At 37.8% G+C, this 14,489-nt stretch overlaps 1 protein-coding gene across 2 annotated transcripts; it reads left to right on the forward strand.

The window, feature by feature from the left end:
* The first annotated feature begins 1,621 nt into the window (after positions 1 to 1,621).
* LOC113061655 (caprin-1) lies at positions 1,622 to 13,867 on the forward strand. Of its 2 annotated transcripts, none has more exons than XM_026230965.1 (18): positions 1,622 to 1,777; positions 2,341 to 2,508; positions 4,080 to 4,142; positions 4,226 to 4,312; positions 4,464 to 4,702; positions 5,247 to 5,329; positions 6,156 to 6,305; positions 6,394 to 6,443; positions 8,248 to 8,331; positions 10,846 to 11,010; positions 11,081 to 11,189; positions 11,291 to 11,352; positions 11,441 to 11,551; positions 11,696 to 11,827; positions 12,057 to 12,210; positions 12,785 to 12,985; positions 13,093 to 13,196; positions 13,342 to 13,867. In XM_026230965.1, exons 2-18 carry the CDS (start codon positions 2,341 to 2,343, stop codon positions 13,426 to 13,428), a joined length of 2,049 nt encoding a protein of 682 aa, XP_026086750.1. In that variant the 5' UTR covers positions 1,622 to 1,777; the 3' UTR covers positions 13,429 to 13,867. The 2 variants fall into 2 exon arrangements, with proteins under 2 accessions (XP_026086750.1, XP_026086751.1); XM_026230966.1 differs by having other exon boundaries at positions 12,806 to 12,985.
* Positions 13,868 to 14,489: the final 622 nt, after the last annotated feature.

A 14,489-nucleotide genomic window follows, 5' to 3' on the forward strand; every position in this document is an offset into this window, starting at 1 on the left:
AACTCGTTACTACCCACCTCTGGAAATCAGCCACTGAAACATAACACCAATTAACCAGAAATCTGAATAGATCTGTTCCTTGAAGTCTAGGTCCTCAGGCTCTGCAAGAGTATGCTATGAATTGAAAGTCCAGCCCTAATAGGAGATGGCATTAGAGTGACTGATCATTTGCCACGGAACATGCCTTGACTCAGTAACAAAAAAATGAAATACATCCTCTTATTGGATATGTCTGATATGTTCTGTTTTAATTAGGACCTATAGGCTGCCTTTAGCATACTGGAGAAGAGATCCATCACAGGCTGAGTAATCACAGTAAGGCGTATTTCCTGTAAGGAGAGAGCCTGGATGTGTTGTTGACTCTCTGATAGCATATACTCTGAAACAGCAATAGCCAGGCTACTGCTTCCTGCCTAATCTCAGTGTAAACTATTGTTGGCTCATTTTGAGAAGCTTGTGCGAACACCTTTATTTGGACTTAAGAAAAACATTGCTGTGATTACAAGTTTGCAGTTTGTTCATTGTAACCATCAGATGATCAATGATCAAAAAAGCCTTTTATTGACACTGATATATATATATATATATTAATGGACTGTTTAAGTTGAGGACTGTTGCTGCTGTTACTAAACAAAACAGAGAGCAGAAGTGAGTCACTAGTTGAAAGAAAGCTTCACTCTCCCAAGAGATCTTCCTCTAATCAGTATTATTCCTGAAAGAAAACACCCTTTCAATAGAACATTGCTATCAAAGAGCAGAGCAACCATGTTAACTGCTTCCTGTATATGCCAAACAAAACCTCATGCAACTGCATTCACATTGTTTTTGAATATATATATCTAGCTATATGAATTATTTTTGCAATATCAATGCTTCTATAAGGAATAAAAATGCTTCATAAGCTTGGAAAGATACACATAGGAGAATATAATTTATTTTGCATTAATAAAAAGCCTTAAAATGCTAAACCTAAAAACCTAAATTTGAAAATGTGAATGATTAAATATTAATTAGTCATTCTTGTAATCATTTATTGCATTTACTTATTCATGTACATATTTTACTTTTCAGGAAATTTCGAGTTGACGGCATTGACTTCAATCTGTTTGGTGCCATCTGCTGGACCACAGTTTGATTTACATAAATAAATAAATAAATAAATAAATAAATAAAACTATATTAAATAATGGTGTAGCGACTTGTTTGGTCGTTTAAAAAAGCCGAAAACTAAAACGATAATAATAAGAAATTGAAGGGGGAAAAAAGGTTATCAACGAAATAAAATAAAACACAGTCCCACAATAAAATACTAAAGCTCACATTTATTATACTCTATTTTCCTCTATCTCCATGTTTATATAAAGTCAGCCAGTTCACATGCATTCAGTGACAAATCTAAATGAGGAAGTCATTGTATGCCTGCTTTGCAACTGAATCAAATATTAGTATCTTCTGCCATCTTCGTGACTCTTTCTTTTGCGTTTCATAAGTTATCTTTGTTTTTAGTTGTATATTAATTGGACAAGAAGTAAACGTAATAATAACCTGCATATAAATGTCAGTAGGACACAGGCAAAATCCTGGTCGACTCTAAACGGGGGCCTTACTCATTAAAAACCTTTTCCTCGCCTTTCAGTCTCTCTCAGTTGTCGGTGAGGCCGGCGGGGTGCATCCCATAATACACTGGAATAGAAAATAAAAGCAACACAATCAGCGCTTCAGCTTATTTACCTCCAGACGATTACATTTCTCCCTTGTGGATATATTACGTATAAAAGTGAGTAAATACATGGATCCAAATCACAGACGTGAACGTTATACAGTAGATCCTGTGATGATTCGGACAGTTTCAGTTTAAAATGCAGAAAAAGGGTTGCTATGACAGTGTTTTGGTAGTTCGCAGTCTACTTCTAGCAGTGGTGATATATGTTTATAATTTTGAGTTATTAAAACGTATATATCTGTGTATCGTACTTCATTGTCATGTTCAGCTGAAAATGTGCTAACGTTACTATCAGACAAAATATCTTCTGTATAATTTCGTTGTATAATGGAGTTATACGATTACTTTATTACTTGAACATGTATGAATAACATCTAGCACTTGGTATCATAACTGAATATTTGGTCGATCTGATTGAAAGAGTAAATAACTATTAAACCTGATCAAAAATGAAACCATCATCGGTCAGCACTTCCATCATGTTCCGCCCCAAATGATGATCACCTCACTGCCATTCAGCCGGATGCTTTCAGCATTTTAGTGTTTTATTCCTTCATTTTATTTTATTTTATTTGTTTATATTCTGCTATTAAAACTTTTCCTTTATCTTTGATCAGATGCCTTCGGCAACAAATGACACCAGGACTGTGAAGTCTGCCAGCCCAGACTTGGGATCAGTGAACCAAATCACAGCCAGCACCCAGCTGACTGGAACTCAATCAGAGGCCATGAAGCAAGTGCTGGTGGTCCTTGAAAAGAAAGTGCGCAATATGGAGAAGAGAAAGGTACTGGTTTCTCTTTGTAACATGTCAACTTCAGCATAATATTAGCACAGAAATGTATTGATAAACTACGTGTATGTTGTCCCACATCCTCAGAGTTCACTCCACTAACATCACTCGTGCCTTCTGTACTCAACAAATTCTGATCGATCAGAGTTGTCATGCATTTCTTATAAATATTTAAGTTAAACATACATCATCCTTGGATTTCAATGGTGTGATCTGTTGATAAATGGGTTTAATGTGTCAGATTTTAATGTCAAAAACGTACCATGAAGTTAGATCGACCATATAGGGAAACCTTCTCTAACGCAGTTAACCAGACCCATTAAATGTTTATGAAGCCATTGCTCTGTTTTTATGCATTTGAGTCATGCTGTATAAACCAACATCTTTTACATAAAGGTAAATCTCTTAAATTCATACAATTGTGCATAGTTTTAGCATATGCTAGCCGGTCAACTTTTGATGTTATTTTATTTCTCTTGACCAATGTATTTAACGTTACATAATTACTTATTTACCTATTTGTTTCTGCATGCACATGGAGATAAAGCTATCATGGCATCCTAAAACAGGTTCAGCATGCTAAAATGGGGAAACTGTGGGTGCAAAAAATGCATTTAAATGAGTTGTTAATGTTTTGGATGGATGCTCTCAGGCTTGTGTTGATGTGGGTTTGTCGAGGTAAATGGGTCAGAGGCAGCGGTGTCCTCGAGACACGCAGTAAGCGCCTTTTGGATTCTGCAAGTTTTTGAGCTTCACAGGAAACACTTTTAACTTGGTGACCGTGCAGCACATTGCTTTTATATTTGTTTATTTATTTGTTTACTGATCGTGTGTGAAAAGGAAGGGAAGGGGGTCTGTCATCGACTTTGCCTTCATGTTTTTCAAAGTAAAAATATTGTGGAACATGAAAGTGGATCTTGAGCACAATCATAGTCAGACAGACAGTCATGATTTTTGATTTCCATAAAGTGATCAGTGACTGTCCTTTTCTATTAAGAGATTTATTTAATGAAAAGTTATGGCATCATATCTTGTATGCCCGGTCTGATTCTGACATTATGCATTTGTGGAAAGTGAACTTGCCATCTCTCACCAACTCTGTGAAATGGAATAATCTCCACATAACTCGGCCACATGCTGGAGCTTTCCGCACCAGAGTCCTTACTCTTAATCCACTCTGAATGGGAAATTGGTTTCATAATTAAAATTATGTACAATATTCTTAAACGTTTTTTGTATAGTTCTGCAAAAAATGCATAAAACGGATCAAAAGTGACCTTGAAAGACGTGGATAATGTAAAAAAAAAATATATATCAAATAAATGCTGCTATTTTAAACTTTCTAGGAACCCTGAAGATTTTATAACAATTTTCTAAAAAAAAAAAAAAAAATGTCCTGATGTATGCTTTATCTCTGTCATATGTTGTTGTGATGACCAATTCAGCTGGATTTTGAGATGGGGAAATGTATACATAACCCTTTGAGATTACTTCCTCCATTTTATTATAAAGCTTGTTTATTTCTCAAACACATTTCTATTTCTTTGTCACCTCTCTTCTGGCAGAGCAAGCTTGATGACTATCAGGCCAGGAACCGCAAAGGGGAACGTCTCAACCAGGATCAGCTGGTGGGTAAACACTCCATATTTTTGTCACGAGTTAATTGTTTTTCAGATTCCTGAAATCTTTCCTTTTTCTAAAATCAATTTAGGAAGCCCTGTCTAAGTACCAGGAAGTAATCCATAACCTTGAGTTTGCGCGGGAGCTGCATAAGAGCTTCTTGGCATTGGGTCAAGAAGTGAGTACATGAAAATTGAATTCGCTCTTTTCCATAGCCTGAGGACCTACAGTTTGTTTTTTGTGAATGTGTATAGATCTACTGCCGAAATTCACTGGAAGGTTTATACGAATCAGTGAAAATGTCTCCCACAATCTGTTGCTTTGGATAGATCCAGAAGTGTGTTAAGAAAGTGGCACGTCGTGAGCAACTCCAGCGTGAAGAGGTGGAACAGAAAAGACTGAAACGAGTTCTGGAGTTGCAGTTCCTTCTTGACCGGCTTGGGGATGAAAGCGTGCGGCAAGAGCTACTGCAAGGAGCCGGCGGACCGTCGCTGCTTACTGAGAGTGACCTTACTTCCCTGGATGAGTTTTACAAGCTTGTGGGGCCTGAACGTGACCAAAACATCAGGTGAAGAAGACTGGCAGTCCTGTCCACACTACTTTACTCCGTTTAGAAATTGCTTGCAAATGAAAACCATGCTGTAAACAGAATAATTGGTGTATTTCCTACTGGAACATGAGTTGTCATTGAATTGACTTTAGGATCTCTCGCAGGGTAAATCTCAGACCGCTTGAGGTCTCCGCATTGGCAGAGCATGTTAAATTTGACAGCATCTTTGTAACTGTACTTTTATTTACTGCTGATTTGCCACTGTGCATCCAGGAAGATTTTAAAGAAGCTTAAAGGGTTACTTCACTCACTCTAATGTTGTTAAACACGAAGAACTTTAGTTTATTTTTGAAACGCAACGATATTTCTGTTCCTCCGTTGAAAGTCAATTTAACCCTATTTTTGATCCTTCATAAAGTTCATATACATTATAAAAGAAATCCATAAGAATAGAGTACATTTTTAAATCTAGTTAATTTAAATTTCATTTAACAAATTTCAAATTTAATTTGCTTCTCTTTTGGATTGTATATTCACAATGGAATGTTTTTATCTTACACAGGTTAACTGACCAGTATCAAGAAGCATCACAGCACTTATGGGAACTTTTGGAGGGGAAGGACAAGCCTGTGGCAGGAACAACATGTAGGTCAAATTGACTTTTTTAACTTCTTTTTAGGGTTTTGATAGGTCATAACATCTATTTATAAGTTTAAAATGGGAAAAAAAAAAGCAAGGCATAGATATGGGCAAAGGTGACATGTACTGCAGCATTCAGCCATGATGAATGTGCTGACTCAGCAGTGGGTGGAGGGCATGATGCATGTCCCCCTGTCTTCTGTATCAGAGTGTGATCCTGCAGCAAACTCTCTAACGACACTGACTGTGAAAGATCACTTAATCAATGAGGGAAATCCATAGGTCATGCTAGTGACATGTTAATGGGCACAGTTAAAAGGCACATTAAAATTCTCACAGGATCGCTTTATTTGACCTAGTGTAAAAAAATAAATAATAATCTATCACTTACAGTAGCCCTGCTTTGGAAAGCTTCCAGCCTCTAGCACTTTTCTTCAGTGGTATTCCGTGGCAGGTCATGTGGCTCATGGCATATAAATACATCCATTTACTATGTGCCACCTGGGATTTTAGTATGCAGTGTAATGGTCCTCTATATTCGTTCAAGCTTTCCAGTATTTTTTTTATTTTTTTTTGTAATAAGTTACTTTTTTATTCTGCGTGGACGCATTCAATTGATCTCAACTGACAATAAAAAAACGCTTGTTACGTAAGATTTATATATTTTAAAAAATATGTTCTTCAGACAATCCGGAAACAATGTATCATGTTTCCAAAGAAAGAAAGAAAAAAGAATCAAGCCACCATTTTTAATTTAACTTGCTGCATTTTTTTTTTATCAAATGAATGCCTTCCTAAACATTTGAACAGGAGTGTAAATGCTTGTTTTCAGATAAAGCACTGAATGAGATGTTGGAGCGGGTTTTGCAGAGCGGCTACTTTGATAGAGTGCAGTCTCATCAGAATGGAGTTTGCGCGGAGGAAGAGGAGCAGACGGCTGCAGTGGAAGTGCCTGAAGCAGAGGAGCACACTCCACACACGGGTAAAACACTCCTTTCATTTCACATTGCTCAATCGAGCTACTGTCATTCTGAAACTGTTGCAATGTCTGTTGTTATGTCTCCTAACAGAGGGTGAAATGACAGAGTATGCAGAACCCGTTGCAACTGAGGTGACAGAGGTGAGACAAGTTGGTTAAATGTAAAATGCAAGCTTAAAGGGGTCACATTTGAGTGACTTTTGACATGGAAGATCCGAGCCGCACAAATGACTGAACAGAATTTTGATATTCTTTACAATTGCTTTTGTCTGACAACTATTCAATCATTTGTTATCAGATGTTTATCGCACCAACTAAATTAAAATGTTTATTGCACCAACATTCGTCTTCGTGTGAGCAGACCCTATTAGGGGTGCTCCGATCACGATCGGCCGATCGTTAATGCGCATCTCATCAGTAAAGCCAGTTCTCTAATCAGCGGTTAATTCCATCAGGTGCGTGATTTCCAGGCTTGGGAGGGTTACTTTAAAAATTTATTCCGTTACAGTTACTAATTACTTCATAAAAAAAGTATTCAGTAACGTAATCCAAGCACCACAATATGAAAGTAATGTAACTGATTACTTTTGGATTACTTCTGGATTACTTCAAGGTCAAATATTATTTTTTAAAAACAACATTTATTAATTAAGAATTTCACAGGACTATACAGACATCTAGTGCATGGTATTGGTATTACAGATTATTTTGTTTTATTTTGAAGAAAATATAATAAGAAATAATTTTAGGGAAATGTTTCTTCAACAGGAAAATAGAGAATACAAATTCATTTTTTTTCCCAAGGAAATATAATAAGAACACAATTTTTTGACAATGGAAAATGTTTCTTCAACAGGAAAATAGAGAATACAAATTCATTTTTTTTTTTTCAATGAAAATATAATACGCACAATTTTTAGACAATGAAAAATGTTTCTTCAAAAGGAAAATAAATAATACAATTTTTTTTTTTTTTATCTCTGCAAATATAAAACTAATTTTTAAAAGTGCAAATGCTTCTTTAGGTTGGATGTCGAATCCTTCGATGAAGAAAGTGTTTTCGTTGCCGGAAGGCACAGTTTGCACTGCACAACGTTGTTTGCATTTTCTTCTTTTTAAACAAAATAGCAGCGGAATTTCCATGAAATCAACGCGTTTTTGCCTGCTGGCAGCATATCGTTTAGCAGCAGTGATTCAATCTGCGTCTGAGGAGATTGCAGACCGCTGTTATTTGCACATGCACCAGCGGGTGGCACACGTGACTCGCGTGAGTCATTAATCAAGCTGCGCTTAATATAGTGTCATTATGCCAAAATACTGATTTATTTAGTTTTAAATGAAATTCAGGATGATTCTAATCCTGAAAGTATTCCCCCTTTTTTTCAAAAAGTAACTATAATCTGATTACTACATTTTTTGACGTAACTGTAACGGATTACAGTTACTGGATTTTTGTATCCTGATTACGTAATGCCGTTACATGTATTCCGTTACTCCCCAACCCTGCTGATTTCACATAGAGCAGCTGTTACTACACAGAGCCGTTGTTAATAGAGAAGATGCGCAAATCCACTTCATTTTCAGCGTTTATTGGCGCATCTTCTCTATTAACAATGGCTCTGTGTAGTAACAGCTGCTCGATGTGAAATCACGCACCTGATGGAATTAACCGCTGATTAGAAAACCGGCTTTACTGACGAGATGCGCATTAACGATCGGCCGATCGTGATCGGAGCACCCCTAGACCCTATGCATGTCCCAGGTAATGTGGCCTGCCACATACCTGCTGTGAAATAAGTTCATTTTACCAAATTATTACTTGGGGGATTATTACTTAGGATGGTTGTGAAAAGTAAAGTACAGCTGTTTTTGGTGCGAAACATTTCACATAAGTTGATTTCAGGGACATATAATTTTCTTAACCTTTTGTCATTTTTCTCTCCAGTTTGTAAATAGGCAGTTTGTTTTGGAGAGCACAAGCAGCACTGGCGATAAGGAACAAAGCGAGGAATGGGGTGTGGAGACGGAGGTAAGCTGCTCTAGAAATTGTTTAAAATAGTTTTATTCCTCCAACAGAGAACTGAATTGCTCCATGGGTCCTTCCATGAATGGGAAGCTCAGTAGGCTCTAATATGTGTTTTTCATTCAATATTTGCTCATTCTAAGATGTGTTTCTTGTATATGTATACATGTACAAACGTATGTACTTTTTTTTGTATTTTAGATTACTTTGTTACAGTTTATTACACATACATTCTGTAGTAGCTTATATTACATATTAACTTTTTTATTATTTAACTTATATAACAACAAAAAAGTTTTTTGTATACCCCATTATTTGTACTGTATATTTAATGTATTGAGCCTCTGTGAGAAGAATGAAACCTGTATTTGTGTTTTTTTTGTCACGTTGCATATAGTTTTAATAACCATAATAACCTGTTTTTGCAGTCAGGACTTTGGAGATTCCAAAAAGCCACTAAATTACCACTTTGCCTCCCTTTTTGTTTAATAAAAGTATTTTTCAAAGGAAAATGCTGGATGAATTATTTTTTTTCGATATTTGCTAAATTTGCTTCCATCTAGTGGAATCAAATAAATCTCACAATAGGTAGTTAAGGCACCCAAGGACCGAGTTATACACTTTCAGTAACAGGATTCAAAGAAAAGAACACGGGCACCTATTTTTGGTGTTTATTTTGAACACGTACACTAATATTTATTACATTTTACTTTTGGTTTCATTTTCTAGAAGAATGATCACCGATATTTTGCATTTATTTCACTCTATGTGGGTAAGGGCAGCTATCAGATTTAGATATGTCAATTTTAGGTGGAAATCCACAAAAAAAAAAAAAAAAACAGAGTTAAAGGGGTTAAAATCCGTTGCCCTCCTTTCATAATTGTATTTCTTTATTATTATTAATTGTGTTGGATTGAATGTATTCAATAGATCATACATTAACTACAATTATAACATAATTTAAAAATTATTGATAAGTCATAGGAACTCCATCATTTTGACTGGAAAATACAACAAAGTATAACGTTTACATCTAGCAAGTAAATTCTGCATGTATGTAAGGCTCACCAAAGTGACAACGAGTGGTGTGCCTTTACAGTAGAGTTTAGCGTATGTCAAACACGGGTACGCTCTGCATTCTTTGAGATGAACTGAGAAATATTACAGATCATTTGACAGAGAGAGAAACTATGAAGCGCTCAGTCAGAGAGTATTTGGCAAGTGAACATGTATCGGAGCTAAACTTATACTTGGCCTCACATACTGGCGAGTAAAATCTGAGAATTTATTAGCCATTGCCTAATATAAGACATCATTTAGTCACCCAGAGTTTTTTTTATTATTTATTTCTTTGTGGCTGATACCAATATTAGGGAGTAAAAAAAAAAGTCTGCTATCAATTATATCGGCCGATATTCTTTGTGTATATTATAGTACAGTACCAGTCAAAAGTTTGGACACTTTCCCATTTGTGTGTCCGAACATTTGACTTGTACTATATATCGAATATGGTGTACAATGTATATACATAAACAATATATATATACATAAGCACATGTTTGCAATGATCACTCGTATGTGGTGATCAAACACATATGATGTGACTGAGATATGTAATGAAGGCAGGGTATTTAACAAACTTTTATCCAAAGTGAGTCTGACATCAGTGCACTGAACAGTAGAGTTGAAGTTTATTAAACTTTGTTTCAATTCAGTTCCATTCAACTTTATTCAGTTAAAATTTTTCACCTCAGAACACAAATTCACAGATTTTTGCTACTGTCTTCACACACAGTCGAAACTTACAAGAGAAGTGTGAAGTGACATATATACCTCTTGTCAATAAATACAATATAAATTTCCATCTGGCACACTTTAATGCCTTATGCCCTGTGAATGTAACGTAACATTCCCTTGGAACTGGAATCATGGCGGAATTTCATGTGAAGTTCACTTTCGCAGGGCACTTGCGGTTAAATAAGACAATATCTTGCGAACGCGGCAGCTGATCTCCTCCAAATTCAGGGGACCCCTTCAGCTTGAGGAGACCTCTCGAATGCCACCCTCCCCGCACCGGTAGCCCCCCGGATCGCTAGATTCCTGGGGGCTATCAACGTGTGGGATGGTCTCATATGAAAGGGGGCCTCTAGACGTACACTCATTCGAGAGTTCGGTGTTCGGGGGGGTTCCTCGAGCTGAAGGGATTTCCCCAAATTTGGTGTGGATCCGCTGTACCATTACAGAGATATGGCTGTTCAAAGTTTCAATGGTTTTCCATAGACTTGAGCTTTTAAAGCGTTTTATCCAGGTCGCCAGTAGCAAACAATGGCGTGCGCCTCACTCCACAAACTAAATAATTACTGCATTTTATGTTTTGTAAAAAAAATAAAAACATTAAGCATATTCGCTGATACGGACATATCGGCAACAGGCTCATATCGGCCGATAAAATATCGGTCGGGCTCTAGTGTCTACCACTGATTTAGTGTGTAATTCTAAAACCTATTGGATCTGTTACAGGTGGTTAACTCGATGCAGCCGGTTCAGACCAGCCCCACCCCTGGTGTCCCAGAGCTCCATCCTCTGACCACAGTAACTCCAACACCCCCTTCAGACCCTGTGGTTAGGCAGCAGGTGGTTCAGGATCTCATGGCACAGATTCAGGGACCATACAACTTTATGCAGGTGTGTTTTTTTTATTTATTATTATTTGGCATATGTTTGTATGCATACTAAATGCTTTCTTCATTCCCAGGACTCCATGCTTGATTTTGATGGACAGTCTCTTGATCCGGCAATTGTATCGGCACAACCTATGAAACCAGTCCCTAGTATGGAAATGCCACCGATGGTGTATCAACCAGGTATGTTTATATTTCCACCACATGATCACTCTGTTAGCTTTATGGGTTAAGCAGTTCAAATCACCCTAACACTGCTGGGCTGTTGATTTCTCAACCTACAGCTCACCCTGAGTCTCGTCTTGCCCTGTCTCCTGCTGTTGGCGTTCAGCCTGAACACACACAAGTGAGTGTAGCCAAGTTCTTCTGGATGAAAATGAAATTTCTGAAACATTTGGAAAAGAAAGATGAGTGTGAATTTGCTTTATCTGCAGATCCCCATGGTTCCTCCCTCCCCAGAAACCTTCTCCACACCACCTCCGATATACCAGTCTCCTCACGCAGCTGATCCACGACCACAGACAGACTCCACCGATCCTATTCAGGTAAGTTGTCAAGCACCCAATCAGATGTCTCCAACTTATTTCTGTGAAGCTAGAATACAAACTTTCTAATGTAACCAAAAATGTACTGCACGAAATGTGCATCACATAATTTTCAGCAATCAAAAAATTGCTTGTCTTCTGTAGGCCTCCATGTCCCTGACAGAGCAGCCACCATCTACGGGGCTCACTCCATCTACGGGGATCCAGCCCGGATCCAAACCCTTGCACAGCAGTGGCATCAATGTCAACGCAGCCCCATTCCAGTCCATGCAAACGGTAAGGTGCCTGAATGAAATTAATAGCATTTAGGAACACTTAAAAAAAATCAGGAACTCATCTGTGTTCATCTGAAGAAATAGTAATGTATCTGGGATGGCATGATGGTGTGTCCAGGAGGAGATTTTTCATATAGGAGTGAAATATTCCTTTTACAACACAAACTTTGTATGTTGGATATAATCTAATATTGAATGTTCACTTATACTCAATCTGTTCCTCCTTACAGGTGTTCAACCTTAATGCGCCTGTCCCACCAGCTAATGGTACGGACTCAATGACGCAGGCCAGCCAATACCAGAATACCTACAGCCAGGGTTTTAATAACCAGACGCAGCACCCTGTGGAGGACACAGACATGCCGCCAGAGCAGCTCCAATCCGGTGAGGAAAATTTTCAGAATCCCTCTGATCATATTTTAATACTCACAATATAATCGTGTACCGTATTTTCCGGACTATAAGTCACACTTTTTTTCATAATTTGGCTGGTCCTGCGACTTATAGTCAGGTGCGACTTATTTATCAAAATTAATTTGACATGAACCGAGAGACGTGAACCAAGAGAAACATTACCGTCTCCAGCCGCGAGAGGGCGCTCTATGCTGCTCTGTGCTCCTGTAGTCTACACTGAAAACATAGAGCGCCCTCTCGCGGCTGAAGGACTGGAGACGGTAATGTTTTCTCTTGGTTCTTGGTTCTAAATAAATGCGACTTATAGTCCAGTGCGACTTATGTTTTTTTCCTCATCATTACGTATTTTTGGACTGATGCGACTTATACTCAGGTGCGACTTATAGTCCGAAAAATACGGTATATAGTCAGAACCTCTCAATGTGGGGCTCATGGGAGCAAGCAGGCATGCAGCTAACAAAAACGTGTGATTTCCTATGGCCTGCATTATGCTATTTGTTTAATTAATGTTTAATTAATCTGTTTTATTCTGGTGTTAACCTAGTTGGCGCCTTCCATTCTCTAGACCAGACACTCCCTAACTCTGCTGGCCCTCAGCCCATGTCCCAGCCGTCAGGTGGCCACGGCAATGGGTTCAGCCACCAGACTCAGTCCTTCTACAACAGCAGAGGGATTTCTCGTGGAGGTCCTCGTAACACACGTGGTATGATCAATGGCTACAGAGGAACATCCAGTAGTTTCAGAGGTACAGAACGACAATGTTTTTCGAGCAGTTGTAGATAGAGATTTTCATTAGATGATCAGTTAAAGCCATTAATGGATGAATCATTCAAGTATTTGCATTTATTTCAGGAGGATATGACGGTTATCGCCCAGCCTTCTCCAACTCTGCAAACTCTGGATACGGACAAACCCAATACAGTACGCCGCGGGACTATTCCAACAACTATCAGCGGGTAAGTTCAACTTTTGATGCTAGAGTGGTAATAGTGAGCTTCTCTATCGTTTGAGCATTGGTCTCAGCACATCCTCAAAATACTGTTGAGACATTGACATTTGTAAGTTGTTTTCTCTTTAATCTTTTTATTTGTCTCTCCACAGGATGGTTACCAACAGAATTATAAACGTGGTGCTGGCCAAGGGGCTCGAGGGGTCTCTCGAGGAAATGCTCCAGCCATGCGCTCTTAAGCCTTGTGGACTGAGTTTACATCTGGACCACAGTGAACATTCAGATACTGACGTGCATTTGTTCGGGCTTTTTCACCCCCCTTCTCTCACCTTCCAGGAATTGATTGGACAACGTCGACCTGGTTTTGTTAAAATGGAGACAATGGTTTAATGATTCAGAAAGCAAGCTGAAAAAAAAATTCAAGATTTTAAAACTACAGTTTCTAACAGATACCTATGAACTTGAAAGACTTAATTTATTTTTTTGAAGGAAATAAAACTCATCTGCCACAGCTGGTCCAAGATTGGGAGTTCTCTTTCTGCCCCACTGTTCTGTTCACACTAATTCGTATTTGGTTCTAAAATGTTTCTTTTTGGTACATTTAAGATGCTTCCAGACTCAGTTTATAAGTGATATTGCTTCAGGAGTTTCAATAAAGATGTGTTGCGTTAAATGCTTTAGGGCTGTTTGAGGTTTTTATTTATTTTATTTTTATTTTATTTTTTTCTTCTCTTGGGTCATGATTACAATATCAAGCCCAGACATCTTTGGTTTTATTGGATGTCAATATATTTGGCATCCTTACAATGCCTATCAATGTAAAAGACGTTAGAACCACTGCCATTTTGGTTGCATTCTTTAGAAGACACAAACCCGCACAATATGCTAATCAGGTCAGTTCTTTATTTATTCTTTATCTTTGTTGCATTTACATAGTTCTACATTGGAAGTAGTCTTAAATAACAAACACCGGATTCTCTGCACTATTATTGGTGCTTCCTTTTATTTACTGCTTCTATATGAGTCATATCACTGCTAATGTACAGTAGGGACCGTTTGTGACCACTGGTGATTTAAAGGATAAAAGTCAGACTGTAAAGACTAAAAAGTAAAAGAATAAGACTTCTAGGAAACATGAATTTTAATTAATCTTGCACAACCACATTTTGAATAACAGTTACAATCAAAAGTACATCACAAACTGAATGAAGCACAACACACTGAGGACAACCTGCACAAATCTATAGAAAAATACAGAAACCGTAAATTTAAAAGTTTGAGTTTGTTTCATAGAGCAGGG

The sequence above is a fragment of the Carassius auratus genome, chromosome 43 (genome assembly GCF_003368295.1).
Source record: "Carassius auratus strain Wakin chromosome 43, ASM336829v1, whole genome shotgun sequence".
NCBI lineage: Eukaryota > Metazoa > Chordata > Actinopteri > Cypriniformes > Cyprinidae > Carassius > Carassius auratus.

What these genes read in the sequence shown, in the direction of transcription:
- LOC113061655 (XM_026230965.1), top strand. Translation starts at nt 2,341, where the DNA reads ATGCCTTCGGCAACAAATGACACCAGGACTGTGAAGTCTGCCAGCCCA. An exon ending in GCAATATGGAGAAGAGAAAG is followed by an intron (nt 2,509 to 4,079) that starts GTACTGGTTTCT and finishes CTCTTCTGGCAG; the next exon opens with AGCAAGCTTGATGACTATCA. An exon ending in ATTCCAACAACTATCAGCGG is followed by an intron (nt 13,197 to 13,341) that starts GTAAGTTCAACT and finishes GTCTCTCCACAG; the next exon opens with GATGGTTACCAACAGAATTA.